Source organism: Thalia democratica, chromosome 8 (assembly GCF_965202585.1).
Source record: "Thalia democratica chromosome 8, ktThaDemo2.hap1.1, whole genome shotgun sequence".
Lineage (NCBI taxonomy): Eukaryota > Metazoa > Chordata > Thaliacea > Salpida > Salpidae > Thalia > Thalia democratica.
The window spans coordinates 44,480,440-44,498,932 of NC_139172.1; the positions used below are offsets into that span (position 1 = coordinate 44,480,440).

At 25.2% G+C, this 18,493-nt stretch overlaps 2 protein-coding genes across 2 annotated transcripts; both read right to left on the minus strand.

Annotated features, from left to right (window-relative positions):
• Window positions 1-486: 486 nt before the first annotated feature.
• On the minus strand, window positions 487-2,472 carry LOC145842455 (TIP41-like protein). The gene is made up of 2 exons (XM_082949908.1): window positions 2,225-2,472; window positions 487-1,449 (listed from the first exon to the last, which is right to left on the minus strand). The coding sequence occupies exons 1-2, from the start codon at window positions 2,453-2,455 to the stop codon at window positions 898-900; spliced, it is 783 nt and encodes a 260-aa protein (XP_082806034.1). The 5' UTR covers window positions 2,456-2,472; the 3' UTR covers window positions 487-897.
• A 12,451-nt stretch (window positions 2,473-14,923) lies between these two features.
• On the minus strand, window positions 14,924-18,153 carry LOC145842419 (polyubiquitin-B). The gene is made up of 5 exons (XM_082949857.1): window positions 18,021-18,153; window positions 17,601-17,828; window positions 16,546-16,773; window positions 16,055-16,282; window positions 14,924-15,167 (listed from the first exon to the last, which is right to left on the minus strand). The coding sequence occupies exons 1-5, from the start codon at window positions 18,121-18,123 to the stop codon at window positions 15,037-15,039; spliced, it is 918 nt and encodes a 305-aa protein (XP_082805983.1). The 5' UTR covers window positions 18,124-18,153; the 3' UTR covers window positions 14,924-15,036.
• Between the last annotated feature and the right edge of the window lie 340 nt (window positions 18,154-18,493).

The following is an 18,493-nucleotide window of genomic DNA, read 5'->3' on the forward strand; positions in this document are numbered from 1 at the left end:
TATTAGATACTAAAAATTTTACACTGGGGATAATTTACAAGTAAAATATAAGTTTTTTAACGTTATTGCTATAAACTAAATTTAATTTTAATCATCATAATGTTAATTGACAAATCCAAAATGATATTAATCAAGCATAACTACAAAATTTAAAGCACAATTAAGTTAGGCCAAAAAGCAGTTTACACTATAACTTTATTTAAGCTCAAATTATGTTTACTTAAAAACAAATAAGATTTTAATTTCTAACAAACAAGTTATAGTTTTAAAAATAGTTTCTTTATGCTAAAATAACTGTTACATAGTTCTATATAAAAATTCTATAAAACAAATGATATTAGTGTAAGTAGATTCTTATTTTTTTATCAGAAATTGTTTTATTTCAAGTTATTTAAATGTAGAGAATTTTTTTTTTCAACGTGATAAAACGATAAACTTAAAATCTAAATATCAATAATAATTACAATTGCACACAATAATCATAACTTTCAAAAATGAGTACTATATCTTAGACATAAAAAAATAAAAAAGTTATACAACTAAAAACAGAAAATTAAAAGAATTTCAGACATAGCTAAAGTCTTACGGATGATAACCAAAACAAGTAAAAATTTATAAAAAATAATTTAAACTTTAAAATATAAACAGACAACTGTATAAGTGTAATTAATAAAGAAAACATTTGAAGTAAACATATTTAAAATTATTTCAAATAAATATTTATTTTACTTAGAGTTGATGGCCAACGAATAAAGTTATTTGGTGAGTAGCACAATCTATAAAAACCAAACAATCAACTGAATTTTAAAACCAACGCTTCACAAATCAATGAGTAAAATTACCTAAAACTATTTAAAAATGCAATCAGTAAAAGAAATAAAAACTTATAAAATCAATTTATTCCTCACAGTTCTCCGCTTTGTATTTCTCAGCCAGCTGGGTGAACTTTAACTTCTCGTTCAAATAAACCTTGGTCTTCAAACACGGCTCCACCGCGCACGGATCCGTCAACTTCCCCGGAGCGATGTAGCTCAGGTCCTTCCACGGAGCCTCCTTCTCCTTGTACTCCCTGATCATGAAGTCTGTCGCGTAGTCGTGGTACAACCTGGTGTCGTGGATCCTGCATAAAACGCCGTCTACCCTCAGAAAGAAGCGCATGAGGACGTACATGCAGGACTCCATCACCCTGACTTTCAGGTTGAGCTCAGCCGAGCCGTTGTCCGCCAACTCATCCTCGAATAAAACCATCTCGTCAAAGTACAATATCTTCTCGCGCTGCTTCAGCTTCTCAAAGTCGATCGTCTCCTCGCTTTCTTCTATTTGCAAGTGCTCCTGATTGGTCAGTGTCCCCTTGTAGTCGGTGGTGAACGTCCAATCGAAAGGCTTGGTCACTTTCTCGATGTCAGCGTTGTCCATTCTGCTTTCTTTCCACTCCTTTGCTACTGCTACCTGTTTTTATTATTTAATTAGTTATTTAGAATAAAATTAATATATTTCATAAAAGTTTTATAAATGTTGTTTGTCACTTATTTATCTTACTAATTTTTTGTTTTTATTTATTTTTGTATGTATGCTTATTTTAGTTAAATTACTAGTTAATCTATAATTTTGTGATTATAAAATGTTAATCTAGCTCTATTTAATTTTGCTTAGTTTTATTAGTTAAGTATTTCTGATGAAATCTATAACTGATTCTTACTCAACATTTATTTTTAAATTAGTTGCTAACAAAAGTTGATAAGGGTAAGCTGAAATATATTTTACTTGTTTGCTTAATGAAATGTTTTTGAATGAATCATGTCTCAAATTTCTATTTAATATAAAAATATTGAAAATAAAAACTTTATGAAAAAAAACACTTATTCTTTTTGTTTCATAATCTTAATAGTCATTTTTAATATCTTTAAAATTGCAATATTAAAAGTCTTTTAAACTATAATAGAAACATTTCCTAAAAGTTTAAAGTCTCTATCTCAAAAAATGAAGAAGATAGGTTTGTTTAAATTTCAAAAAATACTGAATCTAAAAAATTTGGGGTTCATTTTTGTAGCAGAAATTTTTTAACAATATCTCAAAAGTTAAACAAGATTTTCAAATCCAATAAAAACTTTTTCGAATTTGATGCTTCAAACTTTCAAATAAGAACCAATGTTATCTTTTAGAGCAATAAAAGTTGCACCTCCCATGCCCTTAGTTTAAATATTACATAATACCTTCATATTACCTTCAGTTTATCATGCTTGTTATCCACAAGCTTCAATGCATCGCAGGCGTTGAACTCGATATTGAAGCCGTTCTTGTACTGGATCTGGAATGTGTTCCTGCCAAAAACCATCTCTGGTATCTGCGGAATGTCCAGATCGCTGCACATCTGGTCTGTTTCACAAGTGGACAGTATTGTTCCCTTGGTGGACTTGACAAACCAGGGGCCGAAAGTGAACTCTTTGTCGCACATTTTTGTTTAATTTAAATTAAAAGGCTGTTGTAAAAATTTTTTAAATGTTAACATTTATACTGGTTTTGTTTCAAGACTGCTTGCCATACATTTTGTATGGTATTAAATACAATTAACAAAATAATAGTTTGAAACTAAAAACTGTTTTTAGTTTAAGTTAAAAGGCTGGAAATGTTATTGATATGTTAATTTTTTTTAGGTATATGTGTAGACTATTTTGCAATATTTTGAACCAATTTAACTACAATTTTTAAAACTTAAAATTAAAACTTGCAACCAATATTTTGATTTTCTGTTTTATGAAAAATACAAAATAAAAAGGTTGGTAAATTAAAACAAAGCATTTAACAAACAAATAATGAAATGAGCAGTACTAGCCATTATTTTTAAATGTAATTTAAATAAAAAAACATACATAAATATCAACAAATTAGTTTTTTTTTAATCAATTGTTAAGTAGCAGTTTTAATTGAAATATTTAGACTTTAATAACTTATTTTAAAAACAATTTTAGAATTACACTTCTACAGTAATCACAACTTTTATATAATTTTTGCTGCTATTTAAAGAATTTATGTTGAAATAATTATAACAACAAGCAAATGTAAAATGGAAGAGACAAAACATTACAACTATAGTAAAATAGTTTTTTACCATTTAAAAAAAAGTAAAAAGTAGTAAATCACATTTAGACAATCAAAGTTAGAGAGATCAATAGGTTTTTCTCACCAAGATTGCCAACATTTTTTTGAAATTTCTTCCAGAGTTTTTTAAAACAATCTTTATAGTCAATCTTAAATATAAATTAAATTTTAGTTAAAAAAAAATTGTCTTAAGTATAACAACATTGAAAACATACTATAAAGCTACTTTAAATGAGGTTTCTAATTGAAAAATTTAATGATACAAAACATTTTTTATTGTTATTATATATTTTTCATATCTTATTGAAATTTTGTTACTTAACATATAAAAAAAATTGTAACTCCAAATTTTTCAGAGTTTTTTAATTATTTTTGTTTGAAATTCAGATTTTTCCAAGTTTTTTCCAAAATTTCTCAAATTTCAGGTTTTTTTTGCCCTAAACTGTCAAATTCCAGGTTTTTCCAGAATTCCAGGTTTTTCGGCAACCCTGTTTTATGAAAGTAAAAGGTATTAAAATGACCACTTCACTAATTTTATTAATAAGTTTTGACCACTGGTTTTTGATCTTGCAACTTTAAATTAAAATAGTTTTTAAAGCCGTCATTACGACCCCTGCCGTCAGGCCATATATTTTTAAATTTTCAAGCAATTATTTTGAACTTCTTCAGTTTTAGTTTTAATATTTAGTTATGAACAACTTGTGAAAAACTGATCCTTTAATTATACCTAAAAATATCTTTTTTAAATTTACAAAAAAATTACTAATTCTGGACATATATCTTTTTTTTTAATGTGCTTAGTACAAGTTTTTTGTAAAATTGCATAGATCAATTTCCTAAAATCTTCAAGTACAATTGTAAAAATGTGGTATAAGATATAATTAATTTTTTTTTTTTTTATTCAGATAAAATTAACCTTGAATGACTTTTTTTCCATATTTTTGTTTTAGGAACTTTAAAAAATAGATTATATCTTAAAAACTGATTGATATTAGGAATTTTAACTATAAAATTACCTTTTAGTTAATACTTCAAAGTTTTAAATAAAGGCTAATGTTTTTTTTTTCTATTTTGGACCACCTCTATAGCCATAATGCTTCATGGATTATTTTTACTATTTAGTCTTCTTACCTTCATAATTATCCAAAAACTATGTTACATTGCAACTTATTTAACCATTTGTGCATTTTAAATTGAAACATTTATTTTCAATATTTAAATTAAAACTACTTTTTTTAGATATTGAAAAAATATAAAAAATCAATTTTTTATGGTTTACTTTGATTTATTGAGATAGACTATTAAGGTCAAGTTAGTTAATTGAACAAACAAACAAAAAAGTGCTCAAAAATAGGGGTAGAGAGTACTTGGGTTATGTTTGCTGGACTTATGAGTACATATGATTTGGATGTGTTTTTGCTTTATTAAGAAGAAACTAAAAAACAAAAAACAAATTTCACAAAAAAATTGACAAAAAAGTGCTGCCCAAAAAACTAATTTCATTCCCAAAAATGACTTACATTTTGATGTATTTATTTAAAACAGTAATAAAATCACTTATACATGTCCTAAACTTATAATTTATGTCTTAAATGAAAGCTTATACTTATTGACATATACTTAAAGACATATTAACTGCTATTGATGTATTATGACCCTAAATATGCAATTTTTTTTGTAAAATGTAGGGGTAGGGAGTACAGCACACTTTTTGGTCATATTGTAAAGTTCAAATAAGTACATATGATTTGGATGTGTTTTTGCTTAGATAAAAATAATCTAAAAAAAGATATAATTTCACAGAAAAAAAAGTTGCTGCCCAAAAAACTGATTTCAACCACAAAAATCACATATTTTTTGATTTTTTGACTTAAACAGTAATAAAAATGTCCTAGACTTATAGTTTATAACCTAAATGAAAGCTTTTAATTACAGGCATAAGTTAAAGACATTTCAACTGCTATTGTTGTATTATGACGTCATTATTACACTAAATATGCAAATTTTGTCTATAATATCAAACTTTTTTTCTAATATAAAAAGCAAATTCTTATTCTGTTTTACTTTTATATTTTTGATTTAGAATATAAAATGTCTTGAGTCAGTTAAGCAGGAAGATATTTTTAATGTAATGTCATTTCAATTGCATGTTGATATATATATATATATATATATAAAAAACATTTAAAAACACTTTCTTATATTAGAAATTATAATTATTGAGAGCATTTTATATAAGTAAATACAATAATAATTAACTGCTATGAGTTTAAAACTAAAAAAGATTTGATAAAAAGCTTTGAAATTAGAGAATTAAAATATTTAAACAAACTAACAAATTAAGTTTTAATTTACTTAGATATACAATACTTTATAAACTTTAAGTTATAGTAATTTGAAAACAATAACATACTTAAAGCTAAAAAAATTAATACAGATAAACATTTATTGTAAAATTAAATAAAAATTCTTAAATTTAAAGAATAAAATTACACTAATTTTAATAAATTTACATGCACTTTCTGTGATACATAAGTCTACTCTTAGACAGGTGCTCTTAATAATCATAATTTTTAATAACGGAAAGTGATTTATTTGTATTTTAAATGTATATATATATTTCAACATGCAATTGAAATGACATTACATCAGTAATATCTTTCTGCCTAGCTGACTCAAGACATTTTATACTCTAAATCAAAAATCTAAAAGTAAAACAGAATAAGAATTTGCTTTTTAAATTAGAAAAAAAAAAGTACGATTTTATAGACAAAATTTGTTTATTTAGTGTAATAATGACGTCATAATACAAAAATAGCAGTTGAAATGTCTTTAACTTATGTCAGTAAATATAAGCCTTTATTTAAGATATAATTTATAAGGCTAGGACATGTATAAGTAATTTTATTACTGTTTAAGTCAAAAAATCAAAAAAATATGTCATTTTTGGGGTTGAAATCAGTTTGTTGGTTAGCTTTTTTTTTTCTTTTTTAAGATTATTTTTAACCAAGCAAAAACAACATCCGAATCATATGTACTTATTTGAATTTTACAATATGACCAAAAAAACGTGCTGTAATCCCTACCCCTACATTTTACAGACAAATTTTGAACATTTGGGGTAATTATGACATCATAATACATCAATAGCAGTTAAAATATGTCTTTAAATATATGTCAATAAGTATAAGCTTTTATTTAAGACATAAATTATATGTTTAGAACATGTATAAGTGATTTTATTACTGTTTAAGTCAAAAATCAAAAAGTATGTGATTTTTAGGGGTAAAGTTAGTTTTTGGGCTGCAAACTTTTTTTTTCAGAATCTTTTTAATGAAGCAAAAACACATCCAAATCATATGTACTTGAATGAATATTACAACATACCAAAAAAATGTGCTGTACTCCCTACCCCTATCAAAAATTTTTATTTAAAGGACCTGGGTACACAAAAAGACCTCTTAGTCATCAAGTTGCATAACCAACTTTAATCAAAACTATAATTAGCTAAAGCATGAAAAAAAACTTTACAGTTAAAATTAAACTCTAAAACAAAAAACTTAATGAAAAATGAGAGTATTAAACTATACAACATAAAATATTTTCTTAAACAATAATATCAGAATCCAAGTTTCTCAAATTACAGGAATCCAGGTTTAGTGGCCACCCTAATAACTGTAAATATCAAAAATATAAAAACATTAGAGCTAGGAACAAAGTGATACTTAAAAAATTACACAAATATTAGAAATGTACTACTGACTTATTCCAATAGCTTTTCTAAAAAATTTTAGCTGTTTTTGAATCTAGTAAACAAAATGTAATTCAGTTCATTAGTTTTAAATAAACATATTTCATTAACAGTAATTTCAAAAGGGCAATTACTAGGAATACTAGGCCATCAAAAACTAACACCCTATAAAATAGAGGTTTCAAAAAACAAGACTCCATACACTTGAATTCCCAAGCAAGTTTTACTAACATATGAACTAAAAAGTAAACCAACAATCTAACTTTGTGCACTTTTCTGGAGAACCTTTAGATTACAGTTCTGAATAAGACCCTTGTATTTTGCAAAGTTACCAGACATAAGTTATAAAAACTTGTTTACTTTTTAAAAGACTTCTTAATTTAAAGCCAATACATTGAGTAATCATAATATGACAACAAAAATCTGTATTTATCATTATTTTGATTTGATAAGTAAAATGTTGGTTTTACATTGTAATTATTGTTGGTTAACTTTAAAATAAATGATAAATTGAAAAAGACTTCAATAGCACAAAAGCTTATAACTTTATTTGTGTGGTAGCTTTGCCAAAATAAAGGTTGTCTAACTGTCCTAAAAAAATAGGATTGTTGATGAACTGTTTGATTACCATTACATTAGGATTTGCTGTCTTAGTAAAAACTTGCTTGAGGACTAAAAGCTTAATTTTTTCCCAAACTTTGTGATTTTAAATGTTAATAATTTAGCTTCCTGGGTATTTTCAAAACTACAATCAACATAGGTTTACAATTTAAAAGATAGCTTTGTTTTCTTGGTGTATTTTGAATAGTTAATTGTTAAAGCCATAGGGGGTGGGGGATAAGCCATGTTTTATACAAGTTGATCTTAATTTATAGTTTTTTCTAAGCTTAAAGATGCTTTTTTTTTGTTTTAAAAAAATTCAAATTATTTTTTAAGATATGATCAGTAAAAGTCGGGTCACATAAAAGGTTCCCTATGAAATAGGAAAACTAAAACAGCAAAAAGACTATTTCTTCTAAAATCTATCTCCTACATTTTTCAAGCAATCTTCTTCAAAATTTCACAGTCTAATCTCTATACAACAACTAATAATGACTTTGAGTGGTCATATCTCAAAAATTAATTTGAATTTTTTAAACGATGAAAAGCATCATGAAGCCTAAAATCAACTCTATAAAATAAGATCAACTTGTAAAAAACATGGCCAACCCCCCTATGACCTTAAAATATGATCAACACATTTTTCATTTTGTTATTTTTAAAATCATATTAGATTATTTTGAAACTTTTAACAACCAAATTTAGTTTAAATGCTATAATAAAAAAGTAATTAGGTCATTTCAACCAATTAAAGTTCATTGGTAAAAGTAATTAGTAAATTACATAATTAATAAAATATTTTAATTGATACCTGTTAAAGTAAAATTTAAGCATTATGACTAAATTAGTGTTTACATATTTTTAAATATTAAAACAATGATAAATTAATTTTAAAGTAAACTATATTGTTGTAAATTTTACAGATAGAAAATTACATTCAAATTTTTAGAGAGCTGAAGTTAATAAAGAGGTAAATTTAAGCTTAAAGTGGTTTAAGATTTTCAAATTCTTAGTTTTAAATTCCACACTTAATGTTTGACTGTCAAAACCAGTTAAACATTAAAGCACTGATATTTATGTGGGAAACTAAAACTGAGTATAAACATTATTACTTAAGTGTTAAATTTTCAATGTAAGCTCAAAAAATATTGCAAACTATTTTTTCAACTCATTTAAGTAGTTTTATTTTTTGAACAAGTTAAAAATAACAAAGATCAAACAAAAAAAGTTAAAATATTTTTTCAACGAATGTGCTTAATATGGAAACTATTTAAAACTTACTGCGAGGAGGAGCACATCTTGATTTGAAGACCTTGATCCTGGGAAGATTTTCTAGAAGGATTTTCTCTTTCCCTCCTTTTTCTAAAGATAGAGTCCGAAGATAGTCCGGGGAATCGATATTAAAAGACATTTTAGGCATTGTCACGAGAAACCAAGTCTTGTTTAGTATTTTAAGTTAAGTACAGCAAAAGTTTTAAAATTATATTTTAACATTTTCAAAAAAAACTATAAAAACTTAACGTAAAAAAAAATAATTTTCTTCTTTAGCATTTGTAATAATTCAAAGATACTTTTGAGTAAGTTTTCCAGGTGATTAAAAGTTGCGTAATAAAAAATTTATTTCATTGATAGCTTATAATTTCATGTTATGTAGCTTAATTTTTTTTTCTCGTAGTACCATAACTTAAATTATATATAAAAATGTTTTTCTTTTCACTTTTACTACACAACAGTTTGTTATTGGTGCTATAGTCAACCCTGTATTTTTCTTTAACATAACTTTTCCTTAACTACAGATACCCATCTTGTGAATTTATATAATTAGTACGAAATATCAAAACAAAGCTAATGAATATGAGTAAAATAACTGTAAAACTTGGATGTTTTATTATCAACGTTGGAACAGCAAAACTTAGATTCTTTAGTTTATGAACGATGACCAAAAAAGTTTTCTGTACACTAAATCCTATGATCCTAAACTTTTGAGCGTTAGTTTTTATCGTTTTATATTCTTTTAAAATGCTTCAATACTTGCCAGAACTAAATATTTTTATCCCATTCTAAAAATTTCTCCTAAAATTATTTTAGCGCAGAACCGTAACAACTAATTTCCCAAATAAAAACTAGCAGTTTTAGGGCTTCTACTTTTTTTACCTTACCTCGTCCTAACTAAATGCATGGGGATATAAATTAAAGAGACTATAAAACCGTTTGGTTTACTTCGTACTCACATCCCTATTCAGCAACTAAATATTACTTAAAGCATTTTTTAATATTCAAAAGTTCAACAGACAATATATTGTTTAAATTATTTTATTTTATAAAGTATATACTTATTTATGACATATATGTTCACTATATAATTCAACTTAATTAAAATTAGATCATTTAAAATCTGTAAATATAATAAGAAAAGGAATTAAACAACAGTAAACAATTAGTTACTACGTAACTAATTAATTTTACTACTTCTAAGCAAATTCATTGTGTAAAACTTTAAATTTTTTGTTCAATTAGTATAAATTAGAGAAAAATCTATTTTTGTTAAGTTGTACTAGACACAAATTGCTTTGATTTTCTACCAGCCTCTACTATTTTTTTGAAATTAAGTTGTTAATCAAAAAGTTACGAGGTTATTTGTAAAATTTTGTATAACAAAGAATTTAAAATATTTTTTTAAATGCTACAAAACAAATCTAAAGTATTTAAAAAGCAATGCGTAATGTTTTTAGTGAATCATTTAATCAGCGTTTGATAAACTAAAAGTTATCTTTTCTATTCAGTAAGTGAGTTAGCGCATGAAAATTTGTAGAAAAATGATATAAATTACGTTTTCTTCTTTGGTCAAACGAGGAATCACAGTTTAGTCAAACTAAACATAACTTTAAAATGTTGTATCAAGTATGCATACACTTTGTTATGAGCTGTAGTAAATGTTTATTGTGATTAATTGTTATTTTTATAACAAGGAACGAAGTTAAAGTAATAATAGCCAAGACAACGATTAGTATCATAAACTTGTGTGTTTTAAAGTTGATTAGAGATTATGTTTAACTAACTATAAAGTTTTACAACTGTATACGTCAATACCTGAAAATATAACTATAGTATTGTAAAAAATAGAAACAAAAAACGCTTATACGTATATTGACCATGTAATAGAGAAAACAATGCTGAAACACAACTAATATTTCATAAAATCAGTAAACATAACTATTATGAAAGCTATTAGTATTTTTTTTGTAAATATAAATAAATTAGGAAGTAAAAATATATCAATGTACAAAAACAAATGTTAAGTGTTTGATAAATCATTCTACCAATAATCTAAATGCATAATAAAGACTAGCTAAAACAAACTAAAATAATCATGATAACCATCAGAGTTCGAAATACATGGCGCTACTTTGCACTAGTGTCATTTTTGCACATGTTGTAAAATCAACTAAATTTACACAACTTTAATTCTTTATTGCAATGAATATTTTTCATTGATTTTGTTTAAATTAAGATGAAAAACTTGTTAAAATTTTTTTAAATATAAATAAAGAGATCAACTTAGTTTTTATAACAACACTTAATTTTGTTATCAATATAAATTAACACTCTAAGCAAACAAATAAAAACCAATTAATAAACCAAATAAAATGTTTTGTCATGACATGTGTATCAAATAGAGCAAATTTTATTATTATTGCTTTTTTGATCTTAATATTTGTATTTTTTCAAAAATATTAGATGTAGAAAGTGCTACAGAGTGCAGATTGTTACTTACTTTTGAATTTATTTTTCATTTGTAGGCAGATATGAGCTCATCTACAACATAAGTGTTTTAATTTTTTGTTTCAGTTTAATTTAAAAACTTTAAATAAAGTGTTGCTAAAAATAATAGAGTTATATAACAACTTTCAAATTATGATTTCTCCTTTGAACGATTTTTTTTTAAAGAAATAATAGTTTACAAGCTAAGTGCAAATCTCATTTAATTTATATTTAAGATAGGTCATTAAATTATAACAATTTTAGATTACATTTACTATTAGTTATAGATAAAAATTACAGTAGTGATTAGAAATATAAAAATGCGTATTGCTTATATTGTTAATTCATTTAGAAGTTAGTGTTTCATACTGTGGAGTTAACAAAAGTGTTTCAATATCAATTACTTTATGAGTGAAAAGTTTTAAAAATAGCTGAATTTAAAATATCCTGTAATCAACACAAAATCTTTTAGCATTGGTATACAATTATACTCGAAAGTTACTTGACATGGCAAGATTACGTATGATTACCACGGAAACAAATACTCGCTTTTCATTGGTGGATTGGACCCCGGCACGAGTGAAGTTGACAGTAAGGAAAACTGAAAGTATTGGTGTCACTGATACTTTTGATGTCAAACTTAAAAGATACAAGGTTTTTGGCTTAAAAAGATACGCTGAAGTCCATTTGTTTTCAATTCAATCTGTAATAAAAATCGAAGAAAAATATCCAAGTCTGAAAAATTTTAATAAATTTAATCAAGAAAGTAAATAAGTTGTTTAGGAATTTCACTTTACCAAGTTCTACAAAGAAAAGCTAAAAAGGAAAATACAAAGAATAAAAGATAAATTGGCCTGGATTTTAATTTAAGAGAAAAATACTAAGTATTGACAATATCAATAGTAATCTTAGATAAAAAAGGTAAAGTAAAATAAAATATTTTTGTGTTACAAGTTTGCTTGAGCGTAAATAAATGAAAAAACAAAATTGTTTTAATTTGGGTATTGTAAAATGATGCAGAGTAGGTTTACTTTAAAACTTACTGAATGAATTATGTTTTTTATGTGTGTTAAATAACTTTTTGTTAGATGATCTTTAATTGATTAAATACTTGACAATTAAAGATAAAAATTACTGTACTTATTAACGGAATATAGAGTTTAACAAATAATTGGCTTATGCTGTTTTTGAGACAGAACTTTTATAATTCATTTTATATACTTAGTTAAAAGTTATCTAAGCAAATGAATTTCAAAAAGATTATAGTTTTTCTCTTTTCAGCAGACGCATTAAGTAAAGCTGATTTATGGTTATAGAAAAAAGTATTCAATCACTAAATTTTAAAGCAGATTAGTTTAATAAAACAATTAAATGCTCAGATTAGGATTCTAAAAATAATCGATATCCCCACGAGGGCAATTATGGCTATCAGCGGTAATATCTAGTGTGACGCTTAGAAAGTAAATTAGTAATTAACTAGTGAAGGGGAGATTAAATTTCTGCCCAAGGGGGTGTTTATGAAAATGAGTTTTGAAAACTTTGGTTTATATACTAGCTCTAAACTTTCATTTTAGCGTAACTGTTGCAAAAACAAATACATTGGAATATCAGTCTAATACTATTATAAAATATTAAATGTTAGTTTTTGTTTATAAACATAAAGAAACCAGCTCACGGAAACATCAAATCTTTTAAGCTTTGTTCAAAAAAGTGTTTAAGCATTCCACCAAAATAGTTGTAGAGCTTTTCATCTGTATAAACAAATTAAACAAATAAAAATGAAAACAGAGATTGTATGAATACTTAACTAACGAAAAATACGTAAAAACTTTCAACCAGTTAAATAAAAAATTTCTACAAAAATTGTTCAAAACGTTTTAGTTAATTTGCTTAAATCATAGATTAAGCCATTAAAAAAGTATAAAAGAACTTGTTTTTTATTCCTTTTATAAAAGCAAACGTTTGTAAAAAAAGGCTGTATTAATTTTATAACATTCATGTTTTTTAAATCGTCCATGTGTTATTTTGGTCTTTTTTTTGTGGTTTTTTTGTCTTTATAATTATTCAAAAAAAAAAAGATAAAGAATAAGCTGTATGATAACTAACACAAATGGCTATCAATATTTTGATATGACAAGAAAACTTAAGCATTCATTAAAAACTCATTCTGTGTACTCATTAAATAAACTTATACACTAGTATAAACTAAAATTTCAAGCTTGTGTTAGATTACATAAGTTTAACAAAATTAATATACATTATAACATTAATTTCTTTCAGCATTTAAGTGAAATCCTAAAATTAAACTATGTGCTTATAAACAAACTAAAAAATATGTACGTAGATAAATGAATCACAGAAGTTAGCTTACATCTTAAAATGGTATTTTATAATGAAATGTATTTCAAAAGTTTTGTCTTCAAGTCAAATAAATTAATTATAGAAAATAGGTTTTATATTTAGCCTTAATCGCTGAAACAAAAAGATTGTTTTTTTTCTAATTTTCAGTGCATCAAACTAATCGAAATATTTTTCTGTAAAAAAACTTAAGCAATTTTTTCATCTTTTCTATTGATAATTATTTTCTTATAAATTTTTTTTCAACTAGAATTTAGTTCCTTGTTCCATTTAAAAAAGTATTTATTATAGTTCCGTTCAAAAGAATCCATTTTGAGTGATAGCACAGAAAGTCATTAGACTTTTTAATGCTACTTTTCGTACCAACAGGACTTGTGACGATTTAAAACCAATTCAAAAAGCAATAAAAGTGAAAAAAACATACATGTAAAAAAGTAGTGTCTACTTTTTTAAAACTATATGTAAATATTTTTGGTAAAGACTTAATCAAATTAAAATTTGTTAAACAAAAATGCTTTTTCAATCGTAGTTAAAAAAAGAGGTTAACTACTTAGTACTTTGTTCGTCCGAGATTTCAATTTTAAAAACTCAATAATACAGCTGTTCTGTTGCTAAGTTTTGTATAGTTAACAAAGAACTAGTCTTAAAAGAAAACTTCAATAATGTTTTCTCAATTAGTAAATGAATAAATTTGAATTACAATCAATATTAATTTTAAAAACAGACTAAGAGCTTTGCATCATATTTAATAAGTTCTTTTTGAACAAATTGATTTTTCAATCTTACTACTTTTGCTTGTTAAGCGGTAACTTAAATCTAGGTAAATTGTTTAAAATGTTTAGCATTCTCACTGCAAACCTATTTCTTTTTAATCAGTTATTTAGCATATCCAAAAACCGTTTTCATATAGCTATCCGAGTAACACTTGACTTTTTGTTTCAAATGCATTTGCTTTTAATTCACGCAAAAACTATGTATTATGATAGATGTTTTTCAAGTTTTACTCACAAAAGTTAATCGATTACTTTACTGTTACATCCCATAAAATTTAGTATCAAAAAAGTACTTTGCCAAAGAAAACAGGTTATATTTATGTTAGTAGATTTTTAGTAAACTTACTTGTAATTTAAGTTAAAAAAATCTACTATAAATAGATTAAATGATCAAAAACTTAAAACTTGAGCTTGGTTTTTTTTACCATAATTTTTTAACGTTTATAAATGTATTTAACTTCAAATAAATGAAGGAAACATAAAGTTTTTGATTATTAATTTTTTGTTATAAAATTTCTGCATTTTTACAGCAAAGGAGAATATCATCAAGCCCGTCGTTTACATAAAAAAAGCCAACAAATTTTAAAGTGCTACAAATTTATTTTTTATACTGCGACAATTAACAAACTACAAACATGCTAAATTTATAAAGGGAATGCCAAAAAGTAGGCAATGAATACAAGTTTGGGCGGGTTATAGACCTCCGCGAAGTCTCAACACCAAATGAAGAGTGGACTCTTTCTGGATGTTGTAGTCAGACAAAGTCCTTCCATCTTCCAATTGTTTTCCAGCAAAGATCAAACGTTGCTGGTCTGGTGGGATACCTGTAAAATATTGAAAGAAAGCATGATTAAATGCTGTAAGATGTACATATTATTTATCTTCTGTATGTTAGTTTTACAGTATTTTAAGTCTAAAACATTACTTAAATTTAAGATATACATATTTAAGTTTAGTTTGATTTTGAACTGGTTGTAATATTCAATAATGATCTTGAAAACTTTTATTTTAAAATTACATAACTATTTGAACATGATTTTTTTTTTTGTAAAAAGTATCAATACTATAACGTACAAATCATTTAGAGAAAATAATACCGTAATGTAATTAATATTTTAAATAATATTCTTTTTTAAGGTGACTAACCTAGACAAATGCTACGCTTAAATTAACATTTATTACACATCGAATTATATAGAACAGCAAGAATAGAAATTGCTCAAGTTATATTCAGAATATTTAGTTTCTACAGGTATTCTCAAATAATTTTTTTTCTTTAAAAAGTAATTTTACATTATAATTAAGTTGTTTTTATAAGTTTTTATAGACTTAAGTAAAATTAGTTTTACAACTTTTCACATGAATACTATAGTTAAGGATTTTTTTTTATTTGTTAGATTAAACTGCATAAATTTTCAACCTACGTTAACTATGCTTAATAATTTTAAGTATTGGAGTTTTTGAATTTGAGTTTCAAAATTTTACTAATAGCAAACATTTTTATTTTTAATATTCATCACAAAATTTTGCTTGTTGAATTAGTAACTTGAAAAAACTAAGTGTTTTATTAAACAGCTAATTTAATCCTTAGGAAATAGTAGGTTGGCCTTTTACATTAACATCTCATTTTTGTTAAGAATATTATTAACAAATCCTTACAATTGAAGTTTATAAGTTTGTTTATTCGTTAAAAGCTAAGAGTCTAACATACCTTCTTTGTCTTGGATCTTGGCTTTGACATTTTCAATGGTGTCAGAAGCTTCAACTTCCAATGTGATGGTTTTACCAGTCAATGTTTTCACAAAAATTTGCATTCCACCACGAAGTCTCAACACCAAATGAAGAGTGGATTCTTTCTGGATGTTGTAGTCGGACAAGGTCCTTCCATCTTCCAATTGTTTTCCAGCAAAGATCAAACGTTGCTGGTCTGGTGGGATACCTGTAAAAAAGAAATGTATGATAAAATGAAATTAATACAACTTTTTTAGTTCTTTTCACTGTTAAAATCAAAATTTAAGAGAAATTTTTGCTTTCTACTATATCATAAGTTTCAAGATATGACTTTAATTAAACATCACTTTTTTTTATCAAATAAAATATGTTGTTGAAGCTTTTATTTATATAAGGATTTATATATATTTTAGTATTTTGTAGATGTATTACATATAAAATACTTTAAAATCAATTAGGACTTTTTCAAACCTTCTTTGTCTTGAATCTTGGCTTTGACATTTTCAATGGTGTCAGAAGCTTCAACTTCCAATGTGATGGTTTTACCAGTCAATGTTTTCACAAATATTTGCATTCCACCACGAAGTCTCAACACCAAATGAAGAGTAGATTCTTTCTGGATGTTGTAGTCGGACAAGGTCCTTCCATCTTCCAATTGTTTTCCAGCAAAGATCAAACGTTGCTGGTCTGGTGGGATACCTAAAAATTAAGAGTAAATTATATAGTTAAATTCAATTTGTCACATACTTTATTAGTTAAAATGGATTCATTAAAAGTATTTATTACATGTGCTAGGCCTAATTTTGTATTATTAACTTGCAAAATAAAACACTAATTATCTTCAAATAATATTTTAATTTTACACTCACTAACTATATCAATTTTATAACTTGGAAAAATTTATCTATCTTAAATATATTTCAGGTACACATTTTTATAAAACGAATATTTTTCTTAAATTAATTTTAATACTTACAAAACATTTCATTTTTATTTTATGTTGCTAAATTAGACTAACAGCTACATATTAAATACATGTCACCTTATTTAGTGCACTAAGAATAAATATTTTCAACACCATATAAAAGCCTTATTGTTTATAGAGATGCAAACAATTAAATGTATTAAGAAACTAAAAAAAACACTTTTGTTGGATTAATTTATTTTTTGCACATTATTTATAAAAAGAAATTTAAGTACTTATAAATTCATAGTAAAAAGAAAAAGTAAAACACCACTACACTATAAATATAGAATAAGTTTAAAAGCTGTAAATCTATTAAAACAACTTTTTTAAACTAGACTCTATACGTATTTTAATTTTAACTATACTGTTTCTATAAGCTTATAGTTAAGATTACACTTTATTAAACTGTTAGTTATTTAAAATTACGAGTAAAGATATATTATGCTTATGTTAAAGTCAAAAAACAAAGCATAATTTAATTTTTTTATAGAATTTAAGATCTTGAGATTTTGCTAATTACTAAATTAGTTTTACTTAAAATTTAATTTTTGTTACAAACCTTCCTTATCTTGGATTTTAGCTTTGACATTTTCAATGGTGTCAGAAGCTTCAACTTCCAATGTGATGGTTTTACCAGTCAATGTTTTCACAAATATTTGCATTCCACCACGAAGTCTCAACACCAAATGAAGAGTGGACTCTTTCTGGATGTTATAGTCAGACAAAGTCCTTCCATCTTCCAATTGTTTTCCAGCAAAGATCAAACGTTGCTGGTCTGGTGGGATACCTGAAAATATAGGACATAAATACAAAATGCTCTTTCTAGTTTTAAATAAAATATTTTAAATAAAAAATTAACAGGCTCTAATTAGCAAAAGTTTTAGTATTAGAGTAAAGCGCAACTCAATTTGTTTTAAAAACTAAAATAAAATTGTTGAAATAAATATACATTTTTTCTTAAAAGTTGAATTTTACAAACCTTCTTTGTCTTGAATCTTAGCTTTGACATTTTCAATGGTGTCAGAAGCTTCAACTTCCAATGTAATGGTTTTACCGGTCAATGTTTTTACAAAGATTTGCATTGTTTAACTTTTAACTAAATTTAACTGCTTTAAAAATATTTATGATTAAAAAAAGCAAGATAGAAATGCATAATGCAAGGTGTGGTACATATTTGGTCGTGCTTAGCTAATTTCAAGTCAAATTAAATTACAAAAAAACCAAAACTAATTAGAAGTTTTATTGTAACCTAAATTTACATTTATATCACAAATTCTTGAACTTTTTTATTTAGTCTTAGGTTAAACAAAATGCAGTCAAAACAAACTAAGTTTTTTTTTTGCTGATATACTAATTTGATAAACAACTTTAGTGAAAGTGTTAAGGTAGAATCAAAATTTGTCTAACTGTTTAGCTTTTATACTTACACCTTTAATTTAGTGTGAAACTTTA